Source organism: Girardinichthys multiradiatus, chromosome 12, assembly GCF_021462225.1.
Source record: "Girardinichthys multiradiatus isolate DD_20200921_A chromosome 12, DD_fGirMul_XY1, whole genome shotgun sequence".
In the NCBI taxonomy this organism is placed as follows: Eukaryota; Metazoa; Chordata; class Actinopteri; order Cyprinodontiformes; family Goodeidae; genus Girardinichthys; species Girardinichthys multiradiatus.
This window is the reverse complement of record NC_061805.1, coordinates 44,857,221-44,882,551: the sequence shown is the minus strand read 5'-3', so window position 1 is coordinate 44,882,551 and position 25,331 is coordinate 44,857,221. Positions and strand designations below refer to the sequence as shown.

At 38.2% G+C, this 25,331-nt stretch overlaps 1 protein-coding gene across 1 annotated transcript in view; it reads right to left on the bottom strand.

Annotated features, from left to right (window-relative positions):
• Nucleotides 1-25,331, bottom strand: part of srrm4 (serine/arginine repetitive matrix 4) — an 87,926-nt gene that overhangs the window by 16,240 nt on the left and 46,355 nt on the right. The window contains exons 2-8 of the mRNA XM_047381254.1: nt 20,356-20,493; nt 7,196-7,279; nt 5,971-6,048; nt 5,859-5,885; nt 5,717-5,767; nt 5,251-5,334; nt 2,499-2,661 (exon numbers count right to left, since the gene is read on the bottom strand). Of these exons, the coding sequence (XP_047237210.1) occupies nt 2,499-2,661; nt 5,251-5,334; nt 5,717-5,767; nt 5,859-5,885; nt 5,971-6,048; nt 7,196-7,279; nt 20,356-20,493 (625 nt within the window). The remainder of the gene's footprint in view (nt 1-2,498; nt 2,662-5,250; nt 5,335-5,716; nt 5,768-5,858; nt 5,886-5,970; nt 6,049-7,195; nt 7,280-20,355; nt 20,494-25,331) is intronic.

Here is a 25,331-nt window from a genome sequence, read left to right as displayed (position 1 = left end):
GGCACAATTCAAATTCTCTTGTAGGTGAAAACATTGGGCTTTTCTGACTGCCATGAAAAAGTCTGATATGGGTAGCATTTGCGTACAATACAAATGTACCCTTATCGATGTATCACCAAATATTTTTTTCTTATTTTATGGTTTCAGTATTGTCAAGTGGGTTTATCACTGGACTACTAAACTCTTTACCAAGAACCCAAATAATTCTGCAACTGTTTTATCTGTTACTGAAACTTTGTTTGCTCTTTATGCCAGATTCGACCAAGCACTTCGTTTGAGACAGTCCCAGAATCTAACTTAAATTCTTGCTTAGAGGCTCTATTAGACTATTCCTGCTCTCGGTGGAGGTGGATGCTTTTTCTCTGTCTCCCGCACCCCTCCCATATCTACCCTGCTTAAGCTCTGTGTCTTGTCTTTTTTTTGGAGCCTCTTTTTGCACATCTTCCAAATTCTTCCAAAATATGGATTTGGTCAGCTGGTCTCTCAATGCAATTGATCAAATTTTCTCGACGAGAAGATAGGGGTCGGGAGAGCCCACTTGCCCGGACGGGACATTTTTCTCCGGATACACGATGGACTCCTGGCAGAAGTGGAGGATTGTGTGTCTGTTGATAATGTCAGTCGAGGATGTGGAAGATGTGTATATAATTGGATGTTTGATATCAGGATTTCTGCTTTTTGGAGTCAGCGGTTACCTGGCATATCGAGAAATTCGGAGAATGTCAGCAGCTGTTCTGGCCATTGTGAGGCTGCCTGGCATGTGTGATGGGATCTTCAGAGCGATCAACACTCAGACTAAGATGTTACGTGAGCTGAATCGCAGACTGGATGTGATCCTTACACAGGATCGCAGGCAGGTTGCGGTTCCTGGACTCAAGGGTGAAATGGGATAAATCTTGGAGAAAGCTGTTCGCTCGGATCTGGCGAAAGACCAGGAATTTGACTGTTTGGATTCGCCTTTGAGAAGCACCAGCGAGACTCTCAAGGCTGACGGAAAATTAAGAGTCAGCCTAACCCAAATAATTATTGTTTTTCTGAATCTGGCTCCCCTGCACGGCCTTGATGGCTGGCTATCTTCAACTTCTCCTGGAAGTTATGTAAACATGACGCTCTGCTTCCTCTGCCCCCTCCCTTCCCTGAGGACATCTGTGGACCTGCTCAGAACTTTGTGGCCGGTTGATGAACATTCCAACGAACCATCAAGGACAATGGCCTCTGTGACAGTGCTTCATGGACTTACTTACACACACACACATGCTCAAGATAAACATATGCACCCCTCACACCACCTTCACCGTTCCCAGCATGATGTTGTTTTGTCAACTTGTTGCTTCTTTGTGCTGAGGTTTTTTTGGAATCTCAAACTGTATCCTGCTAAGGATAAAGTGTGAAATATGATTTTTTTCCCTCTAGTTACCTAATGTGGTCTCTTTTCTCATCTAGCAAGGGCAGCGCCTGTGAGTGGGCAGCAAAGCCACGGTGACCCGTCCCCCCATTGTCTTGTGTCATGATGTATGTTTGGATAGGTTGTACTGGAATTCTAATTTCCCCTCGGGGATCAATAAAGTATCTTTGAATTGAATTGAATTGAATATCTGTAAATCAAAAAATGAGCCGGACTAAACATCCAATAGTACATATTATGTTTGCAAAGAATAATAATAACCAGAAAATTAAAACTTATGCTTGTTGTTAGCCAGGAAATCAGAGATTTTCGTCAGTTTGTTCAAACAATATAATGAATATGCTGACACTGTATGCCAAAAAGAAAGAGACTGCCACTATCTCTCCGTGCTGCCTTCTGTTATATACATTTGTTGGATATTTTTAGGTATATTAACAATGTCTGATTTACACATTTTCAGCATGGTTTATATGCATGTGTTGTTTTTAGTTCTGTTCTGATAAATGTTTATGTTCTAACAAGCTGCTGTGAAAGACACTCCTGATGCCTTTAAATGCTGCTGGCACATCGTGATTTAGCACGGTAGTAAACATAAAACACATCATTATTATCCTCTGCACCTCTTTGGCTTCACACCTGTGTTGAAAAGGTTTTCTATAAAAAGGTAAATAGCTTTAACAGGTGATGCCGTGAGATAAATCTTCGTTTCATTTCACACCTAAAATAGCTTTGTGTGATTGCACAATAAATATAAAAATGTAAAGCAACTTTAATTTAACTGATTTTGCTTTGAGATGCACATATTATTATAGCTCAGAAGAAGGAGTTTAAAAAGAAGGTGTTTAAAACAGTAAATATGTAAATATGTTCACTTAATATTCACTTAAAACAGTGGCTCAGTATATCTATATATATATATATATATATATATAGTCAGTATACAGCTGTCCAGCAAATAATCTATATATAATAAAACTAGTTTTCATTGGAACCAAGATGATTAAGTTAAAACCATAAAGTGCTTGACATGGCCAAAACAGAGCAACTAATTTGGACCTGTGGCAGCATTGTAGAACTTGTAAACTCTACTTACGGTGCCTGCTGAGAGGCTGGAGCGATATTTAGGAGCCATTTTACACACAGATTTAGTTGTACGTCTCCACTTTTTTTCCATAGGGTTTAGCGCTGCTCGGGTTTCCTCTCCAACCCCTCCCATGCCTCTGAAAGCCTGATGAACTCCAGACCTGTGCAGGTGTCTGTGAGGAAATATTTTGGTTAATTAATTATAAAACATGGAATTATGTTACCAATGCCTGTGAATTCTTTTAGCTGACAAGCACATTTGATCCCACAAGTTACCGCTCTGGGTCCCTGAGCAAGACCCTTAGGCCCGAAATGTTCCCCGGGCGTTTAACATTGGCCCACTGCACCCTAAAGGATCGCTTAAATGCAGAGCACACATTTTATTGGAATTTAGTAGTTGCAATGAAAACTAAAGAAGATTATTACTGAATATTATAATTATATTAGGTGGCACTGTACATGTTTTGTTTTTATAATAATGGGTTCTTGTTGTGTTTTAGTTTAGTTGTGATGCCACCTTGTTTAATTTCCTCTTTTGACTTGTTGTGTAGCTCTCAACAAGTGACAAGTTACCATTTCTTTGTGGAAAATCCACACACCTTATTGTACTATCAAATTTCTTCATGCTCTTGCGATTATTTGTCATCCCATTAGCAGTTGTGATACTTACAATACGGCTCACCAACCAGGGAGACTTCTCTTTGGGGTATGCTCAATTGCTAAGAAAAAAACATTATCTGTCAGTTCGTGATAACTTTACTTTTGGAGTGTGGCATCAATTAAGGAATAAAGGGGACATGACATTTTCTGTGAATCTTCTATTAAGAATTTGGACCCCCCTACATCGGACCTTAACAATTTTGAGCCTACTGTTACCTTAACTTTCCAACTAATGTCAGTTCTGACGTGTCACAATACAATTTATTGCAAGTGTATATTCATTAATTAACATTTTATTTTAGAGCTTTTACATTTTATAAATTTTATATGAACATTTTATAAAATGTTTGATTGAATGATAACCTTTCAAATAAGTTATATTATTCTGTTAGCTGACCAACAGGAAATGGGGTGGAGAGAGAGGGGAAGACATGCAGCAAAGGTCAAATCCAGACTCAAACCCGTGACAACTGTGTCAAGGACTGTGGCCTCGCGCACTTTACCCCTGTACCACCACCGCACCACTTCTGCGCTCTTTAATTGTAGTTTTGTCTGAGATTAGGATTCCTGGAGTGTTTGGTTGTCGGTCATTTGAACCTGATGTTTCCCTGTTTGTTCTGAACAGTCATTTTTCTCTGTGTTCCCATTGTATTCATATGAGTTTAGTCCTGTTTTTATTATTAATTATTTAGCTTGACATGATTTTGCCTGCCTCATTCTTGTGTTAGGGTCCTGTTCGGCAACAAATACATGACATTTCAAGGCAAATTGTTTTTTTTTAAGTTTGACTGGTTTTTCACTCATTTACACTCAATGCGGACCTGAAATACGGTTATCCCTTAATTTTATTGATGTAGTAAATACCAATTTTCAGCTAAAACTCCCTGGGGATTACATTTATGGTGCTGAGATTACTTTCAAAACTGTCATATTTGTTTTTTTTTTTTTTTTTTTTTTATAGATTCACTTCACAGCTGCAGGAATGCAATTGAAGGCTAGCTTTTTGTATGTTGTAAATTGTATGTTATCTGTAGATTCAGCACTGGTCCATCCCTTGAGCATGGGGCCATTTAATGTAAGGATTTATAGGTCAAAAAAAGCATACACCCAAATAAAAAAGATTCATCTGAAAAGCTAGAAAGCCCAAAGAAAAACTGTGTAATACCTACAGACAACCTAAAGATACATTTATCAGACTTATTTTTTATTTTATTATTTTTGTCAGAAGAATAAGGAACCCCCTATGATCAGACATTTCAGTCTATCAAAGGTGGCAACCAAAGAAACATTGTACCATCCACTATTAGGAAAAGCCTAACTTTAAACACTTTTAAAAATCATTTGAAGAGATGTCTAAATCTTTTCAAACTTGCGTGCATCATTAGTTAAAAAAATAATACATTTTGTTTTCTGATGGATACACTGCAATATATTAATGCATGTGTGAAGCAGTTGCAATATTTTGATAATGTCGTTGTTGCCTAGAAAGTTGTGTGTGCATTAAATTTCCTATTCTACATATTTTGTATTAGGGCTGGATAATTAATTGCATTATTCACCACTGGTGTCAGAGCCTGTCTTTCAAGCCACACCTTGCAACTTGCTTTATATCTTTATGGACCTCTAACCTATTTGTTATTAAATACTGTTGTCTAAGTGAGTCCTGCCTTCTACACCTTTATTTTGTACTTTACTCCACCTTATAAAAACAGATTGTTTGTTGTTTGTTCATCTTCTGTCGCCCTTTTATGTACAATGCAGCTATCTCCATCAAACTGAGGTCATACAGAAATAATTACCATCATTATCTAACAATTCCACCAGCAATTAATCGAATATAATCAGAAATAAATGCCATATCACAGTACCACTTTCATATCATCGAAACCCCCCAATATTTCACTCTATTTCGCACTGTGCATTGATCACAGGAGTGAATTTGAGTCCATTTCCTGTGAGGCTGTGATAAGGGTTGGGTATACTGGGGGTGGAGGAAGTCACCTCTGTCTTATCAGTTATTGCTCCAGTGAGACCAAGACGCCTCATGCTGATAAGAAAACGTGTGGGGGGCACAGGTTGGAGTGATGGAAGAGGGCCCCTACCTGTCCCCTGTGAAGGATCGGCAGCAGGAAGTGCCCAACTCGGACCTCCTGTGGCGCCGCCTCCGATGCGAGCGAGTCCGTGAGCTGGTGGGCAGCAGAGAAGAAAAGACAAAGGAAGAAACGGGGCTGAGAGTTGAAACAGAGTTATAATAGCTGAGGGATTTTAAAAGAAAACTGAGTTGCAAAGACTTGACACTGGGGTGGAGGTACACCTAGCAGCACAATATTTAAAATATACTATTTGGATCTATCCACTAAAATCCCAATACAATACATTAATGTTAGTCATGACAAAATGTAGAAAATCATGAAGAATTAATTTATTTTTGAGGCACTGTACTGTATTGCCATAACACAAACACGCTTATGTGGCTGAAGGTCGAATTAGGAAAAACTGCAAAATGCCAGCATGAAGGAAGGAAGGAGCATACTGTACATGATTCTGATGCAACAATCACATACTGACCTTTTCTTGTGCTTGCGTACATCCTTTCTCTTATGTTTCAAATTTGAAGAGCTGGAGAGATAAAGGACAGCAAAATGAGCAAAATGAGCCAGAGGTGTTTCAGAGCGACAATGCCTTCACAATCAAAAATACTTTAGCATACCTGTGTTTTGACTTCTTGGAGGTATACCTGAAATGAAGAGGAAGATGATTTGGGACACTTTTTTCAAATGTTATTCCATGTCTGTATTACTCTAATAATAAGGGAGAACTACCTATGCCGCTTGCTTTTCTTGGAGCTCTTCTTCTTCTTCTTTTTCTTTCTCAGTGGTGACAGACTGTGAGAAGGAGACCTTAAAAAAAAAAAAACAATAATAAAAGGTAAACATACTTCCTAAGATTTTTTGATTGAGCTGATTTTAGTAAAGTTATTTTGAGTATTAATATTTAGCAACAATAGTCATTTCAGTCACCTTACAGAGAATTTAGATTTGTGTCCAGTGAAAACTAGATCAGTTCAATAACAATCAATTTCAAATCCAGTTAAAAAATGATTAAATATAGTCGAAGTCAATGGCAAATTAAACAATCTGAATCCAATGTATTTTAATTTAAAGCAGTTCTGTTCATACCATATTCCTCCCTAATAGATCCCTAATACTTCCAGATTAGTCTAACAGTCCAAATAAATACACTTTATTTAAAATAACTTTTAGACAAATGAATTATAATCCAGTTCAACTGAATTACATAATTCTAAATGCATAATCCATTGTAAGCCAATTCTATCAAAAATAATTCCGGCACAATCTTATTAAATACAGTACAACTCATGCAGTTAATTAGACAATTTATCCAAAGTAATCAGTTCACACAAATTTAAATCCAATCGGAAATTTCTACTGTTTTCTGTAGGCAGTGGCAATAATTTTATTCAATTCTGTCATATTAATTTAAAGTACATACAGTTAATTTAAATACAAATTATTTTGGCACAATCTAAAAGGTAAATTCAAAGACAGACTAATTATACTTCAGTTTTTGTTCAGAGAAAAATACTGTCCTGTGTAAATAAATTTGAACTCCATTCAAGTCATTAAAAATAGATACACTTCATTTCAAGGTGATAAAATTTTATTCTTTCAATTTAGTTAAATTAAAGATTGACTATTGTCACAGTTTGTTGAAAGTCAGTTAAATTTTAAGATAGTTACAATCAGGTTCAATCTAAATCAATGGACAATGGACATGCTAGTCCATTTGAAATTCAGTTCAATTAAATCCAAGGACAGTTAAAGTCAAAATAAAAATAAATTATTTCAAATTATTAGTCTAATCCATTGCAATAGTATTATTTAAATGCACAAACACCATAAAATCTATAGTTTTATGGTGTTTGTTTCATGCAGTGCATTGCATTCTGTTTATTTCTTTTGGTCTATTTCAACCAGTAAAAGTGTGAAACATTGACTGCAGTATTGGCAAAATTTGCAAATTCACCTTCTTCTTTTTCTCTTTCGCTCAGACTTTCTCTTCTTCTTCTTCCCTTTTGCCCGAGGGGAGAGGACACCATCAAAGGAGGGGCTGTGGACAGACAGAGCAAACGGAGACCTCGGTAGTCACTCGTCATAATGTGGATGATGTTCAGCTCCAAGAAGTTGACAGAAACTTCTAGTATCGCAGATTTAATTTAAAGCTTTGAAAAATTATTCAACCCTCAAAGAGAAACCTGCGAACAATGATAGGGCTTCATGTGTGTACAAACAAGATGTACAGTCTTTAAACCTTTGGAGTAAGGATATGCTAAACTACAAAAGGACAAGGTTGCATGGTGAAAAAATCATGCCCACCTGCTTCAGATACTGTATTTTCACTCATTTTCCATGTTTGTATAATTTCTGATAATTCTTTGCAAAAACAAAATTACAATCAGATGGCTTAATTTATGGATTCTCTCAAATGTGATGTCCTTGAGCTGCATGACATACCTGTTTCAGCTACACATACAGAGAGTCCTTCTCCTATTGGAAAGACCAAGATGGCCAATTACTGGTTTCTAACCTTATTTGGTTTCTGTTTGGGCCCAGATAGGTTGTGTTTTTTTATTTTATTTTTTTGTTTTGTTTAGATTAGAATAGGCTGCAAAGGTATCTTATTAAAGGTGATAGAGAATCAAGCAATCAAAGATTCCTCTGTATTTTATCTACGTATATCTTCAGAATGTATAGTGTCTAACATTTGTACTTATAATTAGCATGTAAATGGTTAGGCTAAAAAAAACATAGCTGTTAATGGGGAAATAGTGGCACACAGTACAAACTAACCCTTACATTCTCATGTGCACACAAATAATAAAAGTACATATTACAATACAGTGTAAAAATGTTTTAAATCATATTTAATTACAAAGCCGTGATTAGGAACAAAAGCATGTTTGTAGAACAAAAGCAAGAGCGAGCCTTCTGCCATTTTCACAATATGTTTGACCCGCATATTAAATATCATCCTGAGAAATCAGACCAGAGAGCTTCAGTTCCTCTTGGAGATGATTCCAGGATAATGGTGAAGACTAAGAGAAGGCTGTCTTCCCTAATTCTGCACGGACTAAGGGAACACAGAGAGTAATGATATCCTTGGATCAGAGTTTGTGACTAGTGTGTTTGGCTGACATATAAGACATATTTGGATATTTTATTTATTTTATATGCAAGCGGAGAAACAGGATGGGAACGACACTCAGGAATGAGAAGGGTTCTCTGTCCCAGGGACAAACATGTTTTGTAATGTGCTAATCACTCTCAGAACAAAAGCAAAAGATCTTGAAAAGATTCTGGCTGAAGCTGGTGAGAGAGTGTTACGTGAAATGACTCCTGTACCAACATGGACTGAAAGGCCACTCAGAGAGAGGAAGAAGCCATTACTTCAAAAGCAACATCACAATTCAGTTTGCAAACGCACTCCAAAACCTTAAATTTTAGGAGAGATGTTCTGTTGTATGATGAAATTAATATATGAAGTATTTGATCCAAACTATAATTGTTACATTTGGAGGAAAAAGCGGGAAACCTGCAAGCCAGAGGCCACTATTCCAATTGTGAATCACAAGGGTGTTAAGGAACATTTTACTTCAGCTTTTTCCTTAACTGCTGGTTGAAATTGTCTGGAAAGAAGACTTCACTTGGATTAAAATAATCACACCATGGTTGCTTAAATGCAAGTTATATTGAATTAATCAGAAAAGAGTAGATTAACATAACGTGTATGCATACAAATTACCTTTTTCGCTCCGCTGGAATCAATGTTACTTGTAGATGTATGGGCCATCTCCACAAACACGAAAAATATGCCTGATCTTAGCATTATACAGTCTTATGTAGCAAATGTATCTATGTGATAACTAAAGTGGGGATGTGGCCAGGTTTAGGAGCTGTCACACCCATTGTTGGTGTTTAGCATCTGGCCCTGCACTCTGACCAATAAAGCTGTCATTTATTCTTCATCAGATGTTTAGGTGATCAGATGTTCAGGCCCTCCAGATCTCACAGTAAGCAACGTCTATAGATAACCTTCTGCTTATCTGCTGCACTGTTATGCTTTTCTGTTACTCTGACTATTGAATAATTTCTACATCTACTCGTGTCCGTTTATCCCTATATACTCAGAATATGTGGTCATCAGTAAGCTTAAATTTAATCACATAGAGAACGGAAACCGGATTTCCATTTGTATTTAACTTGTTATACTCACTGATGAAAGCTCTTAAAAAACACTTGATAAAAAAAATTAAACACATTAACAAGAGAAAAATATTTACATCACAGCCGGAGGTCTTTCTCTCTGAAACTCATTCAGGTGTGATACTGGAACCTGGGAGAGGTTCTTGCTCTCTTTAACCTAGACAAGTGTGATACTGGACCATTCAGCAATACCTCATCTTCTATTCATCATCTGTGTCACATGTTGCAATAAAGGGTTGGTCTTGGATAACTACAGGCCGTTTGGTGTGATTTCGGGTCGTGTTATTCTCTGCAACCTCAAAGTAAATGATAATTGGCAAAACAAAAAACACCCGTTAATGATCACACCAGTGATTCTCCATAGGTTATTCAGGAAAATCATGACTGTTCTGGATTTCCTACTTTTGATCAGCCAGTGTACTAAAATGTAGATCCTGAACTTGCAGATGCTAAATTGGTCCTAACCTCTTCAAAGTGCAAGAGGTCTAGGAGCACAATGTGTCAGGTGGTACCAAGTTCCTCCAGCCTTACTGTTTTGCTGGACGGCATGGGACATAACATCCGTCACTTCATATGGTCCTAACCACCTGGCTTTGGTCCACATTGTCTTGTGAACTTTAACTTGCACCGAATCTCCTGCCTATACAGCTGGAGTCTAAAATGACTTCTGTTGTCTGACCCTTATTACCCTGGGAACCTTTTCAGCCACTTAATTTTTCTGCAGGGAAAAACTTCCACCCATTTTGTAAATCTGTCAACCATGACTAACATGTATCTGAAACCTCTCTCTCGGTTGTCTGCATCCATGTCCGTAAAGTCAATGGTGAAAGAGGCACAGGAAATATCCTAAAGGGTTCTTAAATAATTTCTGGGGGTTGTGTCCTGAACAGGTCTGACAAGCTTCAATACACTTTGTCACTGATTCTGTCATGAAAGAGTGCCTCCAGTTCATCTCCATAATACCTTGAGTTTTCTTTTTCCTTCATTTGCAGGCCTATGACCCTGTTTGAGCAGCAAATAGCAGAGTTTTGCAGGTGCTACTAGCCTGCCATCATGTGATCCATTGTTCTGTGTGACTCTTTTCTGAGCCCACATATTTGGTGCTGCTTTTTGGATGTCTGTGACGTCGTTGTAAAGGGCTTCTACGTGTCTTGTGCAGCGTGTGTGTGTCCCTTTTCAATGTTCTCAAGTTTTTTCAAGTTCTATCGCTCCTTTTTCTTAAAAAGTACAGAGGACAACATCCCAGCTTTTTCACAAACATCATAATAAGATGGAATATTATAATCAGGTGTTGAGAGGGCATCAGCAATCGGCAGGGCCTGTTTTGTTTTAGTCAAGAACTTTTCTGCCTCTTGGATCCAGTGTAAGGAGGCTTGCAGGTTTCTGTTTCCAGCATTGGCCACAGTGTTTCTCAGGGGCTGTAAAATGAAAGTATATTGAGGTACATAATTCCTGCTGTAGCCTGTAAGCACCCCAAAAAGGCCTGCATTTCTTGCACAGTGAGTGGCTTAGGATGATACAGAATGGCACTTTACTGTGTGCCTTTCAGAGTATGTCCCAGACTTGAGATAATTCTGCCTAGGAATGTGGCAGACGTTCTGCAGACCTCCAACTTTTCTTTCTTCCTTTTGTAAACCCAAGAGTGTGAGAAGTGAGTGTGAGCTTTGCAGGCAGACCACAGCCTTTGGTGATGCTAACAATTAGTCATCAACATATTGCAGCAGTGTAACATTGTTAGGGAGATCTAGATACTTCACATGCTGTTTTACCAGATGATTGGAAATGGATGGACTGTCTCTGAATGCTTGGGGCAGCCTGGTATAAGTGTACTGGAAGCCTTGAATGCAATATATGCTTACAGTCAGGATGCAGAGGAACACAGAAAAATGCATTAGCAAGGTCAACACAGGTGAAGAATTTCTGCTGGGAGCCAATTTTTGTAGGGCCAGATAAGGGTCAGGCACTGGAAGGAAGTTTTGAACTGTAGCTTCATTGAGAGGCTTGAATATTGAACCAATCCCCACCCTTTTTCAGGACGTTTTGAATCAGGGAGAATGGGAGTGTTCCAGTTCGAGTGACAGGGAACTAAAACACATGTATTCATTAGGCCAAAATGGTGTCTTTAATGCGTTCAATTTGTTCTGGCTTCATCTTGTATTGTGGTCTTCAGATTGAGTCAGAGAGGGGCTGCACCATAACAGGATCAGTGTCCAAAAGGCCAACATCACGCTGATGCTGTGTCCATATGTGGCATGGGACATCACTCAGCATACGTGGAGTATCAGGATGGTGCTCAGTCTCTTAGCCCATAACAAGTTGCTTGATCATAAGCCTCATCAAGTTCACTCCAGTAGTTCAGGGTGCAATGAATATTATCCAGTAGCATTTTGTAGGGATGCAGCATGAAAATCCATGGTTTCCATATTCGGAAAACATGTCGTGCATGAGGGGTTTTTGGTCCTTCCTGTAAAACTTTCATCCAATATATTGTTGTGCCAGGTTCAGTGGGTTGTAGTTTTGGGGCCATATATAGGGCAAAACAGGTTTTCAAGGGTGGCTCATGATGTGAAGGTGAGAGGAGCAGGCCTGGTGTGTCTCATGGAGCATAGAGGAGGTCCACCTCTGCCTCAGTATGAATTGTACGGCTGCTGTTTCAGAATCTGTTTTGACAGTCTTACTTGCTCCTCTTTTTCTTCAACTTTTTGGTTGCGGTTTCGCTTGACATGATGATCCAAATGTTCTGTCTACAGGTCATTTTAAAAATTTGACAGTCCAATCACATCAGAAAGGGACTTTTGCACTTTCTCAAGTAGGCCTTTAATGCATTGCACTCCACAAAGAAGTGTTGGAGGTGAAGAGTCATGTCTGGGGCCTGTGTATGTATCACAGTTTTAATGGAGAGTGAAGGGAAAATACCTGTGCAGGACTATTTCTTTTTCAACACAGCAGTCATAATCCTTAACATCTGATGTACTGACTGCATATTCTGCTACTTTGTCCCACTGCAGAGCTGGTTTTACCTCAACCTTTTTCCCATTATTTTCCCCATTCTACATGTTTCTCATGTAAATCGGTATCTGATCTGACATTTGTGGGCAGAATTCTGTCAAGAGAAACGGGCCATAATGCTAGCAAACTATTGGGAGAAGCTTATAGAAGGATACTGAAAATGTTTGACCCAACTACAACCACTTAATTCTTGTAGGGACAAAGGAAAGGCTGTTGCCTATCTCCAATAATCAATGGTTTAGAGGCAGGGTACCTACTGGCCAGGTCTCCATCCCATCAGAGGGGAACACAGAGACACAAAGGGCAAATCATGCACCAACACAGTCAAACCAGAGAGATATTTAGGGAGTCCAATTGATCAAACAGCCATGTTTTTGGACTGCAGGAGGAAGCCAGAGAACCTGGTGAGAACCCACACATGGATGGACAGAGCATACAAACTCTATGCAGGAAGACCCCAGGCCACGATTTTAACCCAGGACCTTCTTGTTGCAGGGTAACAGTAGTAGCAACTGCACTCCTGTGCAGCTCTCTTTTCAGTCACTGTATTTAAACATCTGATTAAACTGTATTTTTTTAGTGTATTCATTCAGATTGTTTTGATTATTGTTAACTGTGTTATGGTTTGCGAGATAGAACCCCAGAATGCAGAGGAGCAGGCAGCGTGATGGTAAGTGAAAAAACAATTGAATAAACAACAAAAACTCACTCTAAAAGAGGCAGGAACAAATCTATCTATCTATCTATCTATCTATCTATCTATCTATCTATCTATCTATCTATCTATCTATCTATCTATCTATCTATCTATCTATCTATCTATCTATCTATCTATCTATCTATCTATCTATCTATCTATCTATCTATCTATCTATCTATCTATCTATCTATCTATCTATCTATCTATCTATCTATCTATCTATCTATCTATCTATCTATCTATCTATCTATCTATCTATCTATCTATCTATCTATCTATCTATCTATCTATCTATCTATCTATCTATCTATCTATCTATCTATCTATCTATCTATCTATCTATCTATCTATCTATCTATCTATCTATCTATCTATCTATCTATCTATCTATCTATCTATCTATCTATCTATCTATCTATCTATCTATCTATCTATCTATCTATCTATCTATCTATCTATCTATCTATCTATCTATCTATCTATCTATCTATCTATCTATCTATCTATCTATCTATCTATCTATCTATCTATCTATCTATCTATCTATCTATCTATCTATCTATCTATCTATCTATCTAAGAATGTGTCTGACAAATCATAATCATTTAACTGCCTTTTTCACAATTTTTAAAGAAAACAGCCATTGTGCTTTATAAATAAAGAGTATGGTATCATCTCGGGTTTAAACAGGAGTACTGTTGTAACATCCAATAAGCACTGGAGACTATGTGCCAGTTTCACTGGATCCACAAGAGTGTCCGGTAGTAATAAATGGCCCTGCTTGGCATTGTCGGCAGTTTAGGAGTATTAGGAACTGAAATGCATTAGAGCTGATTACACTTACCAAGCCCAACTACCCACTGCTGATAATGAGAACGCTTTGTCACTCATTAACCCTTTGACCATTCTGGAATTGTAGTGCGAAGGCATTTGCATTTCTTTTGGCCAGCAGAAACTGTTTATTTTGATGAGATGGAGGGAACAAGAGAAAGGTCATTTTCCAGCTACACAGGGAACACGATTAACTGCGACAATCGTGAATGAAAATGGGGATTTGAGGACATCTAATGAGAACACACTTAAATCTGCATTTACCTAAGTAGTGTTTTTATCTTTTTCCCCATGGATCTGAATACTTCCTAGAGATGCCTTTATATATGAACTATATAATTTCTATCTATCTACTCAGCGCTTTTGATGAAAAAGGTGCTTTAACAGATTCACTACAAATTTTAAAACACATTTAATTTCTGTATACTTTTCTTTTTCTAATCTGTCAATAACAGTGATCTTGATACCTTGTTTGATTGACTAGGGGTCAGATTGTCTGCCACTGCACTATACTAGTTCAAATATTCCTCGACAGATCAAGACTGCTTTGTGTCATTCGGCGCTTCTGACTGTACAAGAACCACATGTGGTGTTCCTCAAGTGTCCATTTTTGCCTTTACTTAGTATTTATATGTTAAGATTTCTTAACCATACTGATGACACACAATTGTATGTCTGTTTCACAAAAATGACCAGAGTTACTGAGAGTGTTTCCATTTTATTAGTGAGTAGACGGGCACAAATTCCTCCCAGCTTAATGCAGATAAAACTGGGCTCATATTTTTGGCAAAAAAAGCAATAGATCAGGAGATCAGGAATCAAATGAACTCAATGAGGCTAAAACCTAGAGCATGTCCGTATTTATGGACTGAGATCTTTATGTTAACACCTACACAAAATCTCTTACAATGTCAGCCTACTGCCTTCTTTAAAACAGAAGAAAAGGTTTCTTCTGAAAACAGAACACAGAAACACTGGTGTAAATTTAATTTTCAGCAAGTTTCATTATTGTATTGGTGTTTTTACTATCTGTAGAAAATCAATCAGGCAGCTGAAGCTCATCCAAAATACTGCTGGCAGAGTTCTGACCAACACCAGGAAAATTGATCATCCCAGTCCTTCAGTCACTACACTGGATCCCTGTTATTTTCAAAATGACTGAATAATATTTCAGGGAAATGTAGACTCCTCGGGTCACCAGAGCCCTGATTAAGTCCAAGAACCAGAACAAAACAAAACAAGGGGATGCATCATTTAGTTTCTATGCTCCTCAATACTGGAACTATTTTCCTGCAAAATAAAATGTGCAGAAACTGTTGGCTCCTTTAAAACAGGACTGAAAACCTTACAGTTTACCCATGAGCACCAAGATTATTTGTCTGTCAATTTTTTTATTATGTCTTAGCTATTTATTTGTTTTTAATTTTAAATTATTTTTATAAAATGCTTTGATCTTTCTGTTATTCCTTTAATGTGTTGCTTGTCTTTAATGCCATTTCCTTTACCTCAGTTCTTTTTATTTTCTGTAAAACATTTTGAAATGCCCAGTGGATAAATGTTGCTATACAAATACATTTGCTTTTCCTAAAACCTGCCAAATATGTGCTCATTAAAGCCTACACGCTGTCTTTAGAAGAACCGAGAATCAGTTTAATTTTATAACCACTGTTTGATTTCTCTGCTGAGTTGAGCTGCTGCGATCCAATTAGCCAGAACAATCCTAAGAAAAAGTGTTTTTCCCAACAGAGAATGTTTCTTTCTGGCAGCATTTTCTTATTAAGACTAAGGGTTTAGAAATTTATTTAGCTAATTAGCTATTTAAAAACATAAAAAAATAAAAACACAAACACAATATTAATCATGCACTATTTGTAAAAGCTTTTGGGAAATGTGTGATTCTTCTACAGCACTTCCCAAAGGCTCTCAGCAGTAAGCCTTACACTCTGCTGACCTTGCAGTCAAAGGCATTGGTGGCAAAAGAAAAACTCACATCTTCTTTTCTTTCATAATGCCACAAGAGATGTCGGATATATGAATGGCAATATGCACACATCTTTTTTTTCACCTAATTATAAAGTAAATCAAGTCTCCCCCTCTGTGGAATAACAAGTTATTTTTATGCATTACAGAGACTCACAGACTCGGACCTAAACAGAAAGAGAGGTTGAATTTGGATAACTCCTGACTTTTACTCTTCATTAGATTTATCAAATGGTTGTAATGTGGTGAGCTGTGTGGTGCTGGTATCACCTATATAAGCATGAAGTAGATGTCCGGAGTGTTCTGAACAGCTTTTTTAAAAACATTTAAAATGGAGCAAACAAATAAGCCCCGCAAGAATAAAACATTATTCTAAGGATTGCCATGTTTGCGGTACCTATAAGTGAATTACAGGTTCAAAACAAACCAAACAAACCAATAAAAAAAAAAAAATTTTAAAACAGAAATGTATTAAAAATGAAAGCAGGTTTAAAAATATGAAAGCAAGTTTAAAATCTTCTTAAAGGTTATTATTTTCAAAAGGTACTGTCATGATTTACCTGTATTAGGTGTTTGAGTTCCTTCTTGCTTGTTTCTCTGCACCTCCCTGTTTATGTACTATAGTTGAGGTTATTTCAACTCATTCATGGTAGATAATGTTCATGATTCATCTTTGTGTTTAGATATTTTATATTACTTTCCTGGACTTCTCTGTGTTCCCTCTCATTTGTGTTCATTAGCCTTGCTCCTCCAGTTGCTCTGCATTCTCCCTGCCACCAGCTGCTCCACATTTCACCTGATTAGCCATTTTAGTTCATTGATCGATTCCTTCACCACCTCGGTACTTATACTATCAGGCTATCATTGTTTGCCACTAGATCCTCCTGTTTACTACCCGCTCTATGTCCGTTGCCTTGTTTTCACTGTTGTCTGCTTATTCTTGTAAGTTTACCAGTTATCCAGTTAAACGTGTCAACTTTAAAAATAAAAAAACAGAAATATATGACAGGCACTTTTGAACTGACAAACGAGCCTCATCTGAACTCATATTCTAATTTACTGATGTAATAGGTGTCTAATGAGAAAGTATGACTGCCTTAAAGTTCACATGAATGGCAAGGAAATTTGTCATATTACAATATTTTTCAAGTTGGTAGAAATCAGGTTTGGGATTTTGTCCAATCTAAATAGTTGTTGATTTGATTTTAAGGCCTGAATTTCCTTATGGTTATTAAAACTGACTTCATTCAGAAAGATTAGACAGTTTCTGCACATAACGTCTTCAACAAGCCCCACTTGAAAAAAATTTAACCCCTTTTCAATAATACAAGAAAGTGTATTACTTAAGCATAAAAGCAACCAGATACTAGGAAAATAAAGAATTTAATAGAAAGTTCTGTTGTATGAAAACCTTTAGCCTGTAGAAAGCTTTTACATTATAAAAACGTGGGTCAGAAATTGTTTTAAAAAAACAAACATTCCATGTGATGGAATAAATAGAATCATAGAATGATTGTATTTTCAAGCAAAGACATGAATGTTGATATATTTTCTCAAATTAATCTAATCTGAAGCAACAGCTTAGAAAAAAGATTTAAGGCCTCATCTTTTTTAGAGAGTGTTCCAGTTATATGTTGCCTAAAAAACAAGATGCTTTCTTTTAGCATTCAGTTCTCCAACTGAAGGCAATAAACAGTTGGGTTCCAGACCACCAGTAATGTCTGGATTGTTGGTAATAGAGCAGCAGATGTGTGATGGGAGTTGGCCTCAAAACATTCTGTTACTCTTATTTACACTAGCATTTATTTATTTTTTGTGATACCCAGGGGATTATTGTAAAATGTAACACTCTGAAGTATGTGACCCAATTTCCTGCTATCATATCAGGCACAATAGTTTGTTAAATAAGCTACAACTGTGCCCTGTGAACCTTAAACAAACTGAAGTCACAGAGGAAAATCTTGATGACTACTCAAAATCCCAGTTCACCTTTCCCACCACATTACTTTCCCTTACATGCTGTTTTATAAATTCACAACTGTTTAAGAGGATGTTAAAGGCGCAGACATTTTTCAGAGCTACATGCACAAGAAGAAGGGTTTTAACACTTTCCTCTGAATTAAACTAGTTTGAAGTGTTTTCTATCATTCAATAACACTGTCAATTATCCATTGTCAGTCAGTCATTTTCTGTACCGCTTTTTCCATAGTGGATCGCTGGGAAGCTGGTGTCTATCTCCAGCAGTCTATGGGCGGGAGGACAAACAACCATGCACACACTCATTCAAGCCTAAGGGCAATTTAGAGAGACCAATTAACCTAACAATCATGTTTTTGGACTGTGGGAGGTATGTCGAAGTACCCGGAAAGAACCCACGCATGCACGGATAGAACATGCAAACTCCATGCAGAGAAACCCCCCAGCTGGGAAACGAACCCTTTTTGCTGCAAGGCAACAGTGCCACCAGCTGCACCACCGTGCAGCCCATTATCTATTGTATCAAATATAAGGCAAAAACAGTGTCATATGGACATTTTATGGTCACAAAAAACATTATGCTGTCCACTTTACTAGTCCATACCACACCTACGATTGAAAAGATCTTTGGCAGGAGTTCAGGGGAGCTGTCTGTGTAAACTGGATAAGCTTGGACCCCTTTAGATAATATTTAAAGACCATGATTAAATGGAGGTGAAAGGCCATGTAGAGGGTGTAAAGATTCAACATGTGTGGTGCAGAAACTGACTGATATATATACTGTGATATGTATTACTGGGACTGGTTTAGGTCGGTCTTTGTTGCAAAATGTAACTATTTCATAATTTCACTTTGATGTATTGTGTTTTATCTTTGTTAAAATCAGTCCTATTTATTCTGAAAAACAGAAAACTGTGTGGTAAATATTATTTTCACATAAACACAAAACTCTGGAATATGAACATGTTATATTGTAAGATAATAGCTAATACTGTCTTAAAATATAAGATGTTTAGTTGTCGTCATGATGCTATACGCCTGGGACATCCTTTCTCCTGTTTTACGCTCATTGTATACATAAAATGCGCAAATATTGCTGCACTTAGCGTTATGTTCTGGCCCAGTAATTCTATGTTTAGCTGTCTATCCTTCCTGAATGAGACAATTACTGCCCTTAACTTTCCATACTTTATTTTTTTTTTCCTTCTCATAAAAATTACATATGCACCAGTGCTTTTGTTTTTTTTAGTTTCCTTCCTTCCTTCCTTCTTTCCTTCCTTCCTCTCATTTGAATCCCAAGATGGTCCCAGCAGATTACCTGACTGGGAGAGTTGTGTCCCCTGTCATTAAATGTAAGTTTAATGACTTGATACAATCAGAAGGGCTTCCTTAGAGAGACAACGTTGGTATTATATAATCAACTAAATGTGACTTTATTATACTCTAATTTGGATTTAAGTGGACTGCATGCAACTGAATCTGAACCTGAATATTTAAATGACTTGGATTGATTTGAAATCTGGACTGAACTAGAACAAACTGGATAAGAATGTCTTGCTAAATGCCTGGAGATGTAAGTCTAAAGGCAACTGTAAAGTGTGAAAAGCATACATGAAAACACATCAATCACATCGGTGTAAGAAGTCAAGATCTACTGGGACCACTTTCAGCCTAAATGGATGCAGCAGAGCTGTTGCATCAGGCAGCTGAAGGGGACAAGTAAAAATTAACTAAAAAGATCAGTTTTGGTCCTTTAACTACATACCAAATCATTTCATTATCAGAAGCCTACAAGCCACTGTGTGCTTTGTGTTCATTGTAAAATATTAATACCAACAGCTGCTGCAGGCTAAAATTCACTGAGCTTTATCTTAGTGAGGCAACTTCAAATGTGCTTCACATATCTTGATGTTTCCCCTGCTGTGCTGCTGCAAACACTTCAAAGCTTTTTTATTAATGAAGAGGTTTTTACCCCCAATAAACAATAATCAGGGTGTGAAGGAGACTTGCAATTGAAGGTTGCTGTGAAAGAAATCTGATGTACAGTGAAATTTCCACACCAGATTCTTTTTTCCTTCAGGGTCGACCTGATAAGACTTTTCAGGTTCTATCCATCAGAATACAGAGATTAGTTTTGTTTTTTCTCACTTAGAGTCAGGCCCTAAAGGAATTCTGCAGAACTGCAGAAGTGATCTATCATAAGCACTATGATCTACCAAAGCAACCCAGAAAAACAAAAACAAACCCTTACCATTTATCACCAGTGACACGTCACTCTCATCAAAACTCCTACATCTTTAACATGGATTGATTTCTAAGCCCTCTTATCTGTTTCCCGGTGCTTGTTGTTTGAGCTTAGGAAACCCTTTTGATGATTTTTGAAGCATTTCATTTTAGCATCAGCAAGAGCGCAGAGACTAACTCACATTCTGGGCCTGCGGTGGCTGTGGTGTTTACGTCCGCTTCCTTTGATGCAGCCGTTCCTGTCTGCGCTGTCCACCCTCGTGTCAGCAGCTTTCCCATCATCTGTCTGAAGCGGCTGGAAGGATGCTGTTGTTTCTGAGCTGTGCAGGAAGCACAAAAGAAAAAAAAAAAGAAATTACACACTTAGAAATATTTTGTTTTTTTTGCATTTTAGTGTGGGAGGTTTCATGGCTAAATTGGACCAGCCTGGTAGCCAGTCTTCATTGATTGCACATTGCACCAGTAAGAGCAGAGTGTGAAGGTTCAATTAGCAGGGTAAGAGCACAGTTTTGCTCAAAATATTGAAATGCACACAACATTATGGGTGACATACCAGAGTTCAAAAGAGGACAAATTGTTGGTGCACGTCTTGCTGGCGCATCTGTGACCAAGACAGCAAGTCTTTGTGATGTATCAAGAGCCACGGTATCCAGGGTAATGTCAGCATACCACCAAGAAGGACGAACCACATCCAACAGGATTAACTGTGGACGCAAGAGGAAGCATTCTGAAAGGGATGTTCGGGTGCTAACCCGAATTGTATCCAAAAACATAAAACCACGGCTGCCCAAATCACGGCAGAATTAAATATGCACCTCAACTCTCCTGTTTCCACCAGAACTGTTTGTCCGGAGCTCCACAGGGTCAATATACACGGCCGGGCTGCTATAGCCAAACCTTTGGTCACTCATGCCAATGCCAAACGTCGGTTTCAGCGCCAATGCCAAACATCGGTTTCAGCGCAAATCTTGGGCTGTGGACAATGTGTAACATGTATCGTTCTCTGATGAGTCCACCTTTACTGTTTTCTCCACATCTGGGAGAGTTACAGTGTGGAGAAGCCCCAAAGAAGCGTACCACCCAGACTGTTGCATGCCCAGAGTGAAGCATGGGGGTGGATCAGTGATGTTTTGGGCTGCCATATCATGGCATTCCCTTGGTCCAATACTTGTGCTAGATGGGCGCGTCACTGCCAAGGACTACCGAACCATTCTTGAGGACCATGTGCATCCAATGGTTCAAACATTGTATCCTGAAGGCGGTGCCATGTATCAGAATGACAATGCACCAATACACACAGCAAGACTGGTGAAAGATTGGTTTGATGAACATGAAAGCGAAGTTGAACATCTCCCATGGCCTGCACAGTCACCAGATCTAAATATTATTGAGCCACTTTGGGGTGTTTTGGAGGAGCGAGTCAGGAAACGTTTTCCTCCACCAGTATCACGTAGTGACCTGGCCACTATCCTGCAAGAAGAATGGCTTAAAATCCTTCTGACCACTGTGCAGGACTTGTATACGTCATTCCCAAGACGAATTGATGCTGTATGGGCCGCAAAAAGAGTCCTGACACCATACTAATAAATTATTGTGGTCTAAAACCAGGTGTTTCAGTTTCATTGTCCAAACCCTGTATATTCTGCACCTTGACCCTTTGTTTCACTTGTTTGTTTTTTTTTGTCATTCAGGTGGTGAAGCTGAATGCATGGTGGAACAGTTGTTAGCAATGCTACCTTGCAAGAAGATTCTGGGTTTAAATACCTGACAGTGCCTTTTGGCGTGGAGTTTACAAATTATCCCTGTACATGTGTGAATTTTCTCAAGGTACTCTGGTCTTCCACAGTGCATGTCAGGTTTACAGGTCACCCTAAAAATTGTCCTTAGCTGGGGCCTTGCATGGTGTAGCGCTAGAGCAGGCACTCCATATGCAGAGGCTATAGTCCATGACGCGGCCATGTCCTGGGTTTGATTCCTGACATTTGCTGCATGTCTTTCACTCTTCTCTGTCTCTGCCCGTTTCCTGTCTTGTAACTGTTAATAAAGGCCAGTAAAAATCTTTAAAAGAATGATTGTCCTTAACTGAGAGTGTGTGCATGTATGAGTGCCTGTATGTGTCTGTGTTACCCTGTGATAGATAACCTGCTCAGGGTATACCCTGCAGCAGTACCCCGTCACCCCTGTGAGGATCAAAGGGGTATGGAAAATCAATGAATGGTTAAGCAAACTATTTCCTACTTCTAAAGAAATGCTGCAACAACTCTTCCATAAACAATCTTCATCTACAAATGAGTTGATAAATTGAGTGATTTGATGTGGGCCTGCAGTCAAAGCCGTGATAAATATTCTCTGTTTTAGTCATGAGAGTAATTACAAATTCTCCTCTTCAGCGAGTGGCTCCCTTCTGACTGTAATGAGAAGATAATCAGAGCAACAGATTAGTCCATCAGCACCGTCTCCTCCACTTCCCGCTGCACCAAGCAGGCAGGAGCCGTCGCTTTCTATCTTCCTCGCCTTCATTTTCGCGGGCCTCTCAGAGTCAGAGGAAGTGCCCCCTGACAGGGATCTAATAATGTAAAATGGCAGACTGCGTGCTTCGACATGATCGAGTGCGGGAAAGGTGTTAGGGGAGATGAGACAGCCACCAGAAGGATGATTAGTCTGATCAAGGAGGCTGATGAGGACGACAACCTTTAAGCAAACTTGTGATTGGACAAATTTCTCCTTGTGTAGGGCCAAATAAATGTCTGTTCACTCTGTCCACAAAGGGTCATGATTAAATAACATTAAGTTTAATTAAAAATTATTGTTTAAATAAATGACCGAAATTACGCTCTTCTCCTCTCCCTAACATGTCTCCTAGTATTTGGTTTAGTCAAATCAGTACAGGTGAACACTTGGTTTACACCTGATTTCCGTTCGTTTCTGGAGCACATATTGTGCATTGTTATTGGGGGGCGCGGCACTCGCCAAGAAGGAGGAGGTTCAAGATTGAATCTGAAAGACGTCTGTTTTTACAAGCATATGCATGTTTCAATTGTATGCACACATTTTTACAAGAATCACCTGCAGAGTCATATTTGAACCATCATGGTTGGCCACCTGGACCAAAAATGCCTGTGCTGAGTTTTTGTCACAGTCCAGCTCTGCCTTGTGAGTGGAAAACGGTGGTTCAACCAAAACAAATTAATATGAATACTAGCAACAAGGTCCACAGACACAGAGAGGTATATGTAGACTAAGGGTGTGCGATATTTATAATTTTAATAATATTCTTTCTAGAATTCCTCTTTTAACACCGAAGTAGCTAGAAGTATTGAGTATTTTCCTCACTTTGCATATTCACACAAAAAATACCAGAAGACGTACAAAGCAAATGTCACAGAAGTTGTACTAGTGTGCATGCATACTCTAACAAAAAGAAGGCATGCAATTCCGTCTGTAAACGTTAAGTTGCTGCGGAGCAATGTTTGCAGAAATAGAGCCCGATGACCTTTCTAACAAGCTAGCAGCTTCCCAGTTCTTGTCATTGTTATGTTTTGAGCGAAGTGCAGGTCTTAAAGCTTTTGAAATTCAGCATTTTTTGTGATTTTTGATGACAGCTTTTCACAGGTTTTAATGGAAACCGAGCTTTTAAAATTATGTACACGTCTTTATTTTTTTACACAATCTTGGTATATTTTGTTGGACATACCAGCTGGGGGAGGCTCCCTTTTTTATGACCCGAGATTCATGTTGTCATTACTAAGTAATTTCCATTCATAATTAAAATACAAATTGAGATACAAATGTTAAGAATGTTGGGTTCACAAAATGTTGAGCTATATAAAATAAATTGTATTTTTGTGTGCTGTTTCTGAGACTTTTTTGTCGATGTTTGAGCACATTTCCCATTAAAAGGAAATCTTTTTCAGCATCTGTGGTTATGATGTAGTTCTTTTGGTAATGACACAAATCTCATGACTATAAGACTATGTTGCCAGACAAAACTAAAAGAGATCATTCACTTCGATCCAATTACAATTATTTTCTGATACAATTATCAAACCACACAATAAAACTTCAAACATGCCCCAGCTACATATCTTCGGATGGTTGGCCTAATAAAACATTCAGGAATTGTGGAATGAGGTGTAATTAACAGTGCCATTACACCAATAAGAATATATAATGTAACAACCTCAAAAAGGAGGAAAATATATGCTATAAACTGGCTTCTCCACACAAGAACCACTCAGTAATAAACCCTGGTCAGAGAAATGCTATTATCTACACAATCTTTCCTCCTCATATACTATATTAGCATTTAAAACTTGAATAATTTGAATTTGTTTCCAGAGTGTGTTAATCTTTCCAGAACACTGGAAAAAAAGGGGACCATGTGTAATTAATCATCTTGGAACCTTTTTTATGTGATTTTGCTGAATATCATCCCCTGGACCAGCACAACAACAAATTGATTTGTTTCGCTTCCATAAAATGGATTTTTCAGCTCATCATGATAGCAGCTTGGACCAAACAGCAGAAAACTACAGGAATGTAAAATATTTTCCAGTTTATTGTCAAACCTCTCTCTTCTAACAGTAACGTCCCCTTTAATCGAATGTGGAAGTTTTGTTAGTTCAGCATGAAGACATTTAATTATGCTCCAGCCAGTGGAAATAAAAGCAGCTTGCTTCCTGTGAACATCTGAGCAATATACACTCAATTATCTTGGCAGAGAAGTAGAAAACCCAAAACATTTGCTGTGAAAAGTCTGTTTTGTGTAGCTGAAAATAGACGAAGTGAAAAGTGACCCAAAGCTTTCTCCTTTTATTTGGCTTCTTTGTTATTTGATGTCACTTTAGGAGTTGCAGCTGATGACTTCTAAATTAAATCAAATAAAAACAACAGCAAATGTATGCCCCTTTAGTCTGGCGTTCAATGTTCATTGCTAGAACTTTTCAAGCTATAAACACTTTTTGTAATCCCTTATTTTCTTCTTTCCCTCACCGACACACCGTACTATATACATCCACTTCTTGAATGTGTCTGGAGCAGCCAGAGGCATCGAAGGGGTCAATGCGAAGCACCAAGCTGACAAAAAGACTTTAAACAAATGCGAGAACAGAGTGGATTAAATGACGGCGCGCTTGATGAGGAAGAATTATGTGTACAC